At 40.2% G+C, this 13,270-nt stretch overlaps 1 protein-coding gene across 1 annotated transcript in view; it reads right to left on the bottom strand.

Annotated features, from left to right (window-relative positions):
• ADGRV1 (adhesion G protein-coupled receptor V1) overlaps positions 1-13,270 on the bottom strand; it is a 481,118-nt gene that overhangs the window by 299,048 nt on the left and 168,800 nt on the right. The window contains 5 exon segments of the mRNA XM_006775582.2: positions 875-1,018; positions 5,612-6,085; positions 7,120-7,269; positions 8,727-8,966; positions 11,501-11,720. Coding sequence (XP_006775645.1) covers positions 875-1,018; positions 5,612-6,085; positions 7,120-7,269; positions 8,727-8,966; positions 11,501-11,720 — 1,228 coding nt within the window.

The following is a 13,270-nucleotide window of genomic DNA, read 5'->3' as shown; positions in this document are numbered from 1 at the left end:
TATATAGATATATAAAAGCCTAAGCGACTGAATGATCAGTCGACCAGTCACTATGACGCACAATGACCGCCAGGGGAAGATGCTCAATGCAGGAGCTGCCCCCTGGTGGTCAGTGTGCTCCCACAGCCAACCTCCCACAGTCCCTCCCCCCAGCCCCTCCCCCCAGCCAGCCAACCTCTCACAGCCCCAATAGGCTCCAATCACTGGCCAGGCTGAGGGACCCCACCCATGCATAAATTCGTGCACCAGGCCTCTAGTTTAATATAAAATACTGCAATATTAAATATTTAATATCAAGAAAAAAACCTTGGAAATTCTGACTCAAAGTGACTGTCATTTTTAAAATTCTATACTTTACATTCAAATTTTACAAGATACAATCTTTCTAAAACTCCAAAAAGGAAATATATTATTCTACCTAAAGTCAAAAATTGACAAACTGTTTTCATATGGTATATCCATGTCTACTTTGATATTCATAGGATTACTTAGATTTTTATTTTATTTTTAAATTTAAATTTATTTTTCAACTACAGATACAGTATTATATTAGTTTCAGGTGTATAATATAGTGATGAGGCATTTATATACCTTACAGTGATCACTTTGATAAATCTAGTATCCATATGATACCATTCAGGGTTATTACAATATTGTTGACTATATTCCTTATGCTGTACTTTATATCTTCGTGACTACTTAATAACTGGAAATTTGTACTTCTTAATCCCTTTCACCTTTTCCACCCATTCCCCCGCCAGATGGGATGATTTAAGGTAATAGTGAATGTTAAAAAATTCTCTGAATCTTAGTCCTTCCTATAAATGTTGCCCCCTGGTGGTATCCAGAGAGTACCACACCCAGGGCCAATTACCTGGGAATTGGCAGCTTTCTCGGGGACAGGTAGGACAGCGGATTTGGCTTCCTGGAGAATTTTTGGCACGCCATAGGAACGTCCACCAACAAGCATCACAGTCACCAGTTGCAAAGTGAAATTAGAGCCCAGTGATAGGAAGACCTATAATAAACAAACAGTATCCATGACTTTAAGTATTAAAAAATAACTTTGCGAGAAAAATACCGAGATTGGCATAAGTCATTAGCACATGACCTCAGCATACGTTTGTATCTGTTCCATCAATCTATGCCCTTTCCTTCATGTTATAAACAAATCACTGTTATGGAGACTGTGGGGTGAAGAGTGATAGTAACAGAGTATATAAAAAACAAATGTGCGAATTCTCCATGGTTCCCAAGTGGTCTCAGAAATCAGACTCACAAAAAGAACTATTAGTGATAGAATCTGTGCTACAGGATTGGAAGGAACCCACAGGTGGATAGTGTCAGCTTCTAAAACCAGAAAAACCTCTTCATGGACAGTAACTAATAATCCATATTTACTCAAAATGGATAATGATTTAGGTGCACTTATTATTTGAATATCTGACAAATAATTACTAGTGCCATGTATTAAATATCAATTTTCAAAGTTTTAGAATACAACAAAATAAGGGAAAGCCTGAATTTTAAAACTGATGTTTCTCTAAAATATTATTTTTAACTATACAATACATTTTCCCAAAGAAATACTGTTGTTGATAATGGATCAGACAAGTTAGCACATAACCTGGAATATTGCTAAAAACTCTGTATGTCTTTATTGAATGTATAAATAACCACGTCAGTGGAGTCCATTCTTCTTTTAAAGATAATGTTCTCAAACGTACATCACACCCTCCAAATGTGCAAAATATGTACCATAGTGATTTCAAATTGCGGGGAACAGGTGCCTCGTTCTTTCAATCCATCTTCATTTTTGTCCAAATGGCATTCACAGAACATGAATCACAGGTCAATTGCTAAGGCAGTGGTCGGCAAACTCATCAGTCAACAGAGCCAAATATCAACAGTACGACGATTGAAACTTCTTTTGAGAGCCAAATTTTTTAAACCTAAACTATATAGTTAAGTACACTGTTATTTACTTAATTAGGGTACTCCTAAGGCTTCAGAAGAGCCACACTCAAGGGGCCAAAGAGCCGCATGTGGCTCACGAGCCGCAGTTTGCCGACCACGGTGCTAAGGAAACAGAAATCAATCAGTGTCCTGCCTTCACTCCCATGTTTCCCACCTCGCTTCTAAGCGTAGGCCCTCTTTCCCAGGCAGTTCACTGGCTGAGCAGCTAAGGGGTTTTTGGTCCCTATTTCCTAATAAAGGAAGGGCCAGGCTCCCAGTCATTGTGCCTCCCCACCCGGCTGCTCTGCTCAGGAGCGCAGCCAGCACACACAGACGTGTGGCCGCAGCAAATCCCCAGGGTACAGTAACTGGACATTGAAGTCGAACAGCAGTCACAGCAAAGTTGCGGAAAAGCTGGTTTACTACAGAAGAAACGCAGGGGATTCAGTGAAAAGGACCTTGACGGTGACTAGGAGGGGGCATGTTCTCCAGCATGCCCTGCCTCCCCTGCTCCAGGACTGCATCACCAGTACCGTTCTACTGGTTCCCACCGTGCTGATCGCATCTGGGCCCAAATGGAAAGAGCGTACAGCTCCGTGATATCCGGCGCACACGACCAACACCGCGGACCCACGCTTTTGTAACTGCGGTTAATGGCCCTCTGCACTAGACAAGGAGCAACAGGACGACGGAGATTGTGTCTTTGTCACCTCTGTACTGGCTATGCTTACTGCAATGGCTGGCACAGGGCGAACAGTCAATAAATGTTTGAATACATGACTCAACCACAAGTGTAAAGTCCTCGCCTTCTAGCTTAAATAATTTTAAACTTGGACTTGTTTCTTTATAATGCCAGTGAGTCTTACCATCAGGATGCACCTCATAAAAGAAGCCTACTGTTAACCAGGTGAGGCAACAGTTTATACTCGCAGGTCCTGATGTTCAGTCAGCACCAAGTGTCTTCTAGTTTCAGAGCCTAATGGAAACTTTCTGTGTTCTAAGACCTACTGCCCTGCCAAGGTCTTAATTTTTACCAGGAGGGTAGAACAAGGAGAACGGTATAGAATTCTTGTAACTAGTATCTTGCAAACTTCAGAGGGCAATGCATTATCTCCAGGGTGTGAGGGAAGAAGGGGACCACTGAAAATATTCTGCCCTTGGTTTGTGCATCACAACCTGCCCCACACAGTTACCTTGGAAGACACAGCAACACCTAATATAATCTATCTAGTCCCACACCACATTCCTGAAATGTGAGAGGAAGAAGGAACCTGTGCAATTTTAAATATGTTAATACTAGTGAAATATGTTTCTTAAAAAAAGGAAGCGTTCATGTGTTCATAAGTTAGTCAACTTTTGTTGGCTCTCTTGAAAATAGAAATAATTAAAATAGGTTCAAAAAGGTATTAAAAACTCATAGATGATTCAAGTAGGTATTAAGAAAGTTACGTATTTTTATAAACTATATTATTAAGCTTTCAAAGTGAAATCAAAAGACCACCATCTTTCAAAATGCCACAAGTAGCACTAGCAACAGATGACCTCAGTCTTAGGCAGATCAATGGTTTCAGTCCATGTGATATTTATAACATATTTGGGTTTTCCTATACACAGTCTGAGAATAACTGTGTACTTGCCACATTGCTTAGTGAAGAACAGAATGGTCAAATCACCAATGTGCCATGTCTCGGTGTCAAATGAAACCTTAGTATCAATATAAGATATATAAAATAAAACTATTCCTAGAAAAGCTGAAGAAACGTCCCCGTATTCATTAGCAGAAATTATAACATGAAGGTGTTTAGATGGTGATGTTACACAGATATGTGTAGGAAGATGTTTCAAGTTATTGTGTAATTTTATAATTATGTAACTTAAGCACACAGTATTTAAAAGAAACTCTGATCATTTGTAAATGAGACTTAACAAAAGGATATTCTGGTTAAATTAATCCACTTCTTATTTCCCCAGCTTTGCACTCTATTCCAGTCTTAAGAATTTTTGTTTATAGAAAACAGAGGTTAGAAATTGACACAATAGGCCCGTGGCATTGAGTCAATTTCCCAAAGAACTACAGAGGAACAGTTATGGAACCCATGTGCACTAAGAAGCTCCATTTTTTATCCTTTATTAAACAACAAAAGTAAAGACTCGGGTGCACAAAAGATGGACAGGCTACACACCAGGTGTGAATTAGTATCATATGTTTATTGCTTATTCTGAATGGCAGCCTGTTTTATACTGGTCATAAACTTATATGAAACTAAGATCATCAACACTGAGTCGGCTAACCTTAGTGGAATACAAATAGCAAACTGCTTCATTTTTCTCCGGTTAGTGCTTTGTGGGGTTTCTTTCCACAAAGAAACAATGTTGTGGGGAAGTCTTGAAGCTTATGTCACTTTCAGGAAGGTAAAGGCCAGACCTCTATCAATCGTGACTTCCACCAGGCACACAGTAAAAGCTCCCCTGTTTATCCTAGTTCTTGTGTGATTTGCGGTTCAGGATCTGCAGTGGGAAAGGGGTCATGGTATGATGTTTCAATATTCCCTCAGTCCCCCTTAGACCTTCCCACCAATCTTCTGGCACATTCAAGGTTTGGGACGGGGGACAGGGAGTATTGCTTTGAGAAAGAATGACAACAATTCTGCCTCCCTGATGTAGTCCTTTCTTGCCTAACACTGGCTGACCACTATCCTTCCATAGAGGCAGGCACTCAAATTCTGGACCGCTCATGGAATTGACGTAGGTGTTCCTCAAAGACTTCAGAATTCTACCCCTCACTAATCTTCTGAGACCACAACCTTTCTTAGATTCTCACCAAGCTTTACAATCCACCCCACAGATTTTTCCCAGAATTATTTCAATCTGGTTACCCTCTGGGGCAACCTTTCCAACAACGAGATAATTAATTCCCAGTGCCATAGTGCATCACATGTATGAAATAAATTATCTCCTATGCATACAGAATGACACTAGCTATGTACCATCCTCGAGAGGAATAAGACAAAGAGTCACTCGCATCACTCTCTGTGATTCAGACTGAGAGAGACTGCTGAGGTACCTACAGGACTCACAGCAAATCCACACATTCTTTTCACTCACACCCCAAACATCTGCCAGAGCTGTCTACTGCCTTCTCTAGTTTTTACCATCACAGACAGTCAGAGCCACTTTCCACACAGATGCACAAGGAGAGAAGCAGATACCAGCCCCTGTGTTCATGCAGACCCTCCAAACTCCAGGGAACACAGGCCAGTCCCACAAGAAAGCCTAAATTTCTCCCCTTCAACAAGTATCTTGTGAGTGTATGTACATGTGTGTAAGTCTGTGTGTGTATGTGCACATGTGTGTATATTGGGGTGTGTATGTATATCAATTGAAATGATTTCTGGAACTTTGCAAGGATTAAATAAATGCCTGCTACTGTCCTAGACAAAAATATCCCATCTCCAAATTGAAATATACTTATTCACTTATAATCTGTGAATACTTCACTCTTTGTATTACCCAATAATCACTATGCATTTTCCAAGGCATTTTCCCTGGTTACATATAATTTCCAAATAAGATTTAATCTGATCCTGAGGTAAGTCAGGGCTCTCACTGAAGGAGCTTGACTGGAATGACCAGGAAATCAAGAGAGACTACAAACCTGGCTCTTTACTGGCACCGTGTCCACTTTAGAGCTGGCACCATCTTGGACCACCAGCTGCCTCTCTGCATTCTCCGTAACAACTGGCTGCTCCTTATGATCAGATGATATTCTATATCTGACAGCCACATCTCCGAAAGTCCCGGCAAGCCGGGTTACATTGACTTGGATGGACCTGGTGAGGTCCTGCTCAATGAGCACTGCCTGGCGACCTGCATACAGAGCGAAGACTCCATGTGGGTCATCATTTGCAGAAACAGAGAACTGCGTGATGCATTTTTCTGGGTCCAGTTCGGCTCCTCCCTCTACGGAAACAAGCTGGATCACATAGGCTTCCTCTATCTCGGGTACATCATCTGGTAGCAAATGAACATCAAAGCTCACTTCACGCTCTCCATCAGCAATGATGAAAAAGCCTTTTGTAGAGAGAAAGTCTCCAGTAATGTCAAACTGACTACTTATTTCCCAGTAAACCTAAGATAAATGGGGGGAAAAAATCCAACAATGTTATATGATGCAGTAAATTGAATTATGTTTTGAATTATGAATTATGTTTTGAATTGAAAATCCTTTGAATTATGTTTTCCTTTCTAATAAACAAAAGGGAAATATTAACTGTGCATCATTATATTCACAGTCTCCAAGGAGTTATTAGTTTAGAAAGTACAGAGGAGTGACGTCTGTGTCGTGAAAGTATCTTCACTCTTTCAGGCTGTCGTATGCAACTGGCAGGAAAGACTACGAGATCTCATTTTACCTACTCCTAAAAGAATACCATTTTGAAGAGATAAAGAAGAGCAAGTTAACTTTAAAATGGCGGTACCACATGTCATTCCACAGCAAACCACAGACAGTGGTTGAAGGTAAATGTGACTAGATAATCAAATATTTCACATCAGAATTTGTTCTTGTCTGTTCTTTAACTACAAGGAAATATCTATTAGATTTCGTAGAATTAAAGATTATTTTCCAAGAATTTTCGCCCTCCAAACCATAAAACTTCAACTGAACAAGTAGCAGTTACAGGAAAAGAGGTAACTTCATTGAGAAATTTCACCAAATATGTAACCTAGATCGGTTAGACAAGTATCTTGATGATTTACAAGGGCATCTATATCAATAAACACTCAAACGCAATCTCTTAAAAATCAGTTGCTATATTAAGTTCTATTGAGAAATAAAGCCCAAGAGAATACATTAAGCAATTTACAAAACTCAGAGATTTAAGTAGGAAAAGTAGCAAACCAGAAAATACAAAACAGTTGAATCATACTCTTCCTGACTAAGTGTGAGGAAGATCTTTTTAATCTAATTGTGATGCCATGTGGAGAGATCGCTGAAGGCGGGCCTGGCTGGAGAGCCCGAGGCACTTCTCCGCTTCTGTGAAAACTCGTGTCACTTCAGTTTATGAAAACCTTTAACCAGAACAACGCCGTTTCTCTGTCCCTCTCAACCATGTTTGTTAAGCAAGTTGTTGCTCTACTTAAAAATAAAATGAAAAATGATACCTTAATCTCTCCAAAAACGCCCTTGACTCTTTTGACCATGAAAGTGATGATCAGGGGCCCTTCCAGGGCTGAGGGCTCCAAATAGGTCTTCACAGACAAAGACTCAGGAGCGAACTGAACCACCCCATTGGGGTCTCCAAACTTCTGTATCTAAAAATAGAAACAGCAGAGTGAATACCATATATAACAACTATGGATGAAAATACAGTATCCAACGTATCAATCAATGCTGAAGGAATGGAAGAGACATAGAAATAATACTTAAATCTATCTAGCTATCTGGTTTTTAAACCTTCTTTATTACACTGAGTGTTACCTAAAATAAGCAAGTTCTTATTCCCCAAGGATAATGGGAATAAGTGTCCAGAAAACTACAATTTGCAGAATCTCAAAAGGATAGTATTTTCATGTCTCGATTTAGGTTCATTTTGCCTTATGTTTGTTTTGTTTAATCAGTTAATTTTTGCTAACTTCTTTCTACTGGTTATAATACAAGGTAGAGAGAGGCAAAAGGTCCAGTGATACTTAGTTTTATGTGTCAATTTATAGATTATGGTGCCCAATTGTTTGGGCTACTGAAAACAATGCAGAGAAATGACATCTTTTAAGTTTGGATAATACTCTTGTCTGGGGTCTGTATCAGTCAAACTTCTCCAGAGAAATAGGGAGAGAGGGAGGAAATGAGAGAGGAGGGGAGAGAGGAAGGAAAGATTGATTGAGGGAACCAACAAGTTCCCCAAGCTCTGGGTGTTCTTATGTTGAAATTTGGGGGGATAAAGAGGTTGACAGTCGTGGCAGAGGACTATTTCACACCGGAAAGGATTCTAAAGCAGAGTATTGCAAAATAAACCATCTCTTTCCCCAGTTTACTTTGGCAGAAAAAGAAATGGCAAGTGGGCAGTCTAGCAGACAGAAAACCCAGGCACGAGTTGAAGGTGTGGTCTTGAGTTTGAATTCTATGGGGCAGGCTGGAAACTTACACAGGATTTCTTGAGGCAGATATCTTCTCCTGAAATCTCAGTATTAGCGCTCAAGGCCTTCAACGGATTGGTTGAGGCCCATACACATTATCAAGGATAGTCTCCTTTACTTAGAGTAAACTGACTGTAAATATTAATCACATCTACAAAATACCTTCATGGCAACATCTAGCTGTGTTTGTCCAAACACATTCTGCCCTGATGGACTGGGTGGTTCATATCAAATACGCTGAAGGTGAATCTAATCCAACACATCATTGTGCTAGTTGAACAAGTACCATTCTAACTTCACACAGTCTGACTTGAAACTGGTTAATAATGTTTATGTATTTTGATGGCAAAGAGAGGCAATATTTAGGATGACATCACAAGTACCTCCTGCCTAAATGTGGCAAATATCCACCAAATTTTCTTAGAGAATATAAAATAAGTATGTTTCACTGCATTAAACCCTCTTAGAACTAATACCATTAATCAGGCTATGTAAGAAACTAACTTAACAACCATAGGAATTTGGTTTTATAAGTGTCAATTCATCATAAGCTTTCCGAGTTTCAACAAATGTAAATGCATTTTCTGATAACTCCACTAAAAATTCTGTGGGAAAATAAAAAAAATCAGACTTACTGTTAACGTAACAGCATTAGCTCTGGAGTCTAACTTAGCTTGTCCCTTCACAAGTGTAAGCTTAATAACGAAAGTCTCTTCGACTTCAATTTCTTCGTGAGGATGAACGGTCAGAATTATGGTTCTCACGCCACCTTCTCCCTCTCCAAAGTAGAAGGCCCCGCTCACGGGGTCTGCGAAGTCTCCGTTCTGTGGTGGTAAGGCGTCCTGAGAATTGGGTCCTACTATCTCCCAGTTCACCTGCAGGGCATGTGTGTATGTGAGTTTTAAATACAAATGATCAGTTTTAAACCAAGAATTACTTTGCAGGATATGTAGTATTAGGAAAAAATACACACATATATGAATATTATTCTAGAATATCTCCAGCAAATTCCTATTATTATCTCTCAGTTTTTTAAACAATGATATCTGCAAATGTAAACTGCATAATTATAGAATATCAGTTTTCATGAATAACAATGTCTAACAAAAAAAGAAATCTGAATACCTAGTCAGTTTTCATCATCACAGGATAACAAAAATATAGAAGTACATATTTTTAAAATATATACTAGAGAAATATAAAAAAATTAAATATATGAATACAACACTATCTTGCTATGTGCACAGGTTATGTCAATCAAAACCTATCTGAATAATGAAACCATGTGAAAAGTCTGCTGGGTATGCAACCTCTTCTAAATCTACTTAAATAAATTCCCAGTAGAAAATGAACAGAAACTTTCCTAACTTGTTATAACAAAGAAAGTTTCTATGTTATAATAAAGGCATTTTTTAAAGTTTCTATAATTTAAAATTTTATGCTTCTCAATATTCATAAAGAAAGAAAACTGGGCACTTCTGTTTGCTTCTTTTATCTCTCGTCAGCACTGCACACAACTGATCCTTTCCTTTTTCCTAAAATACTGTGTCCTGTCTCTCTTGACTTACACGATGCTCACACAATACAGGCTATCCCCTAGTGTTCCTCTGCTTTTCTTCTCAATCTTTGCTGGCTCTCCTTCCTCAGACCCGCAGAGGCGGCAGCCTGGGGCTCAGGTCTGTTTCCTTCACATCTCATTCTACACCCCGTAGGCCCCAGAGTTTCAAATGCCTGCATTTGTGTCAACACCGTCCCTGTCTGCAGCCCTAACCCCAACCCACACTTGCTCATCCCCCTCCCTATTTGACCCCTCTATTGGGATGTCTCATAGGTATCTCAAATGGACAGGCCAAAACCGAACTCTTGATTCTCCCCCAAGCATCTGTATTTCAGTAAGCAGCACTATAATATAACTGGTTGCTAAAACTAACATTCCAGCAGCGACCCTCAATTCTTTCTTTTCTTCGGCCTCCACTAGTCCAATGAAGTGTTCTTCCAAAACATACTCAATGTCTATTCACTTCCGGCTATCTCCACCTCCGCCCTTGTCTGAGCTGACAGCTCTGCCCTGGACAGTACAGGACAATCGCCTACTAACTGCCCATTCTGTTTCCAATTCAGCTTCTTGACAGTCCAGCATCTCCAGGTCCCCAAACATGGACCTCTTCAGATCTCAACATGCCAGCCTTATAGATCTGCACTGGCTTTCCCTCTCCTCGAACACTCATCCCTCCAACAATGACATAACCACCCGTTTCTCATCCTTCAGCCTTCGGTTTAAAAATCACATCCTCACCATCCCATCTAGAGTAGCTAGCAGGTCATGTGCAGTTGTGAATCTATTTCACATTGCTGTAAAGCACTTAGTCCAGGCGTCCTCAAACTACGGCCCGCGGGCCACATGCGACCTGCCGAAAACATTTATCCGGCCCACCCGGTGTTTTTGCCGCTGCTGCCTGTCCTGCTTAACAGCCGACTTGTCCCGGGCCCGCAGAGCGCATGTGTGGGATGTCTGAGGGACAAAAAAAAAAAAAGTTTGAGGACCTCTGACTTAGTATCATCTGATCATCTTTCTTTTATTTATTTGCTAACTATTCTAAAGGTTATATGAGAACATGCCCTAACCAGTTTGGCTCAGTGGATAGAGCGTCGGCCTGCGGACTGAAAGGTCCCAGGTTCAATTCTGGTCAAGGACATGTACCTTGGTTGCGGGCACATCCCCAGTAGGAGGTGTACAGGAGGCAGCTGATCGATGTTTCTCTTCCGTTGATGTTTCTAACTCTCTATCTCTCTACCTTCCTCTCTGTAAACAATCAATAATATACATATATATATAAAGTTATATGAGAACAGAGACAAGGTCGTGTTCACCAGCATGTTCTCAGTGCCCACAACAGGGTCTGGCACCCTGAAAGCTCTCAACAGATACTTGTTGAATGCATGCATCTACCAGAATCCATCCTTTAATTTCTTACTTGCTCTCAAGAATTCCCTGAGGTTAGCTGTCATACATTTTTATGTGCTTCATAGGACTTAGAAACTGCTTTATACCTACTAGGTGATTAATAAATATTATTGATTGTGAATAAATAAATGAATATATTTGAGGAAAAAGAAAATCCAACACCAAACTTAATTATCAAAAATTATTTTTAAGCCCGAACTGGTTTGGCTCAGTGAATAGAGCATCGGCCTACAGACTGAAGGGTCCCAGGTTCGATTCTGGTCAAGGGCATGTACCTTGGTTGCAGGCACATCCCTAGTAGGGGTGTGCAGGAAGTAGCTGATTGATGTTTCTCTCTCATCGATGTTTCTAACTCTCTATCCCTCTCTCCTTCTCTCTGTAAAAACTCTATAAAATATATATTTTTTAAAATTATTTTTAAAACCATGAGAATAATAACTCTACCTGAATCTCTCCTGAGAGTCCTCCAGTACGCTCCAGCACCAAGGGTAAAGTCATTGTAGAATTGGGATTAGAAAGAGAAATTCTGCTTTGATTAAGAAATCTTACAACACCGAAGGGAGAGTCACTCTTGGTGATTGTGATTCTGCTCACTAGATGGCGTCCAAGGACCGCTCCACCAGTAGCTCCAATGAGCAGAATTTCAACAGGCTCCGCAAATTCACTGCATAGCAAGAGAGAGCAAATCTGTGAATCTAAGTACATGAAAATGCTTCTAAAATCCAAATAACTAGTCATTTTCTTAATTGGTCATTCAAGGCACAGTAGTCACACTCCAAGTAGGAAGAGGAGGGCGATCAGCTAAAGGCATAAATGATTCACTTCAATATTATATAACCTGGGCTGGTTAATAGATCTTTTCCTCTTTTTATTTGCTGAATGCATCTACATTCTGATTAGACTTTTCAAATCTAAATCAATAAAAATTATTATTCCTGTATTTGAAAAAAGTAACATACAATTACAACAGTCTCCCAATTCCTTTTCCCTGCCCCAGTGCATCCCTCCCCACGCCCTAAATTTTATCACGTGTTTTCCAATGGTCACATGTATAGTCTAAAATTCTATTATCAGTGCAAATCATAGGTAAGGAATGGAACACAATATTCATGTTTTATGTATGCCCATATTATAAGTAGTCTCCCATCATTTCTGGTTTTGCTTTTTCTGGTTTTAGTTACATACAGTCAAGTGGGGTCCAAAAATATTAAATGAAAAATTCCAGAACTAAACAATTCATAAGTTTTAAATTTCATGCCATTCTAAGTAGCATGATGAAATCTCCCTCTGACCTACTACATCCGAATTAGGACATGAATCATCTCTGTGTCCCACCTTCAGCCACTTAGTAGTCATCTCAGTTATCAGATTGACCGTCTGGGTATCACAGTGTTTTGTACAAGTAAACCTTATCGCAGTCTAATGCTCTCATCGATGCTAATGTAATTCACCTCCCTTCATCTCATCATGTAGGCATGGTATCATCTCACATCATCGCAAGAAGGGTAAGTAGAGTACAATTAAGATATCTTATTACAGTATCCTATATAATAAAAGCCTAATATGCTAAGTGCCCAGTTATCCAGTCATCCGTTCAACCAATCAAAGCATAATATACTAATGATATGCTAAGACCACTCAACCGCTTGCTATGATGCACACTGACCACCAGGGAGCAGACGCTCCAACTGGTAGGTTAGCTTGCTGCTGGGGTCCAGCCAATCGGGACTGAGCGAGAAGGGCTGGACATGCCCTGGAGCCCTCCTGAGGTCCCTCCCCGGCTGACCAACCTCCCGCGTCCCTCCCTGGCCCTGATCATGCACCAGTGGGGTCCTTCGGCCTGGCCTTGCCCTCTCGCAATCCGGGACTCCTCGGGGGATGTCGGAGAGTTGGTTTGGGCCCAATCCCACAGGCCAGGCCAAGGGACCCCACTTGTGCATGGATTCGTCCACCAGGCCTCTAGTATTATTATTGTTATTAACACATTGCATACCGCATAGAAATCTCTAAGACATATGCCAGGGACCGCACATTTTTGGGCAACCTGCACGTTATTTAAATCATCATAATGCACTTTAGGTGTTGTTTTTCAATAATTATAACATTTTTATTTACAAAAACAATTAAAGTTCCTAGTACTTTTTTAACGTATGGTACTGCGTAAAACATTTTCCTCTATGAAGAGGGACCAAACAAAATTTACATCAGTATCTA

Source organism: Myotis davidii, unplaced genomic scaffold (assembly GCF_000327345.1).
Source record: "Myotis davidii unplaced genomic scaffold, ASM32734v1 scaffold44, whole genome shotgun sequence".
NCBI lineage: Eukaryota > Metazoa > Chordata > Mammalia > Chiroptera > Vespertilionidae > Myotis > Myotis davidii.
Note: the sequence above shows the minus strand (reverse complement) of the source record. Positions and strands in the feature narration are given on the sequence as shown.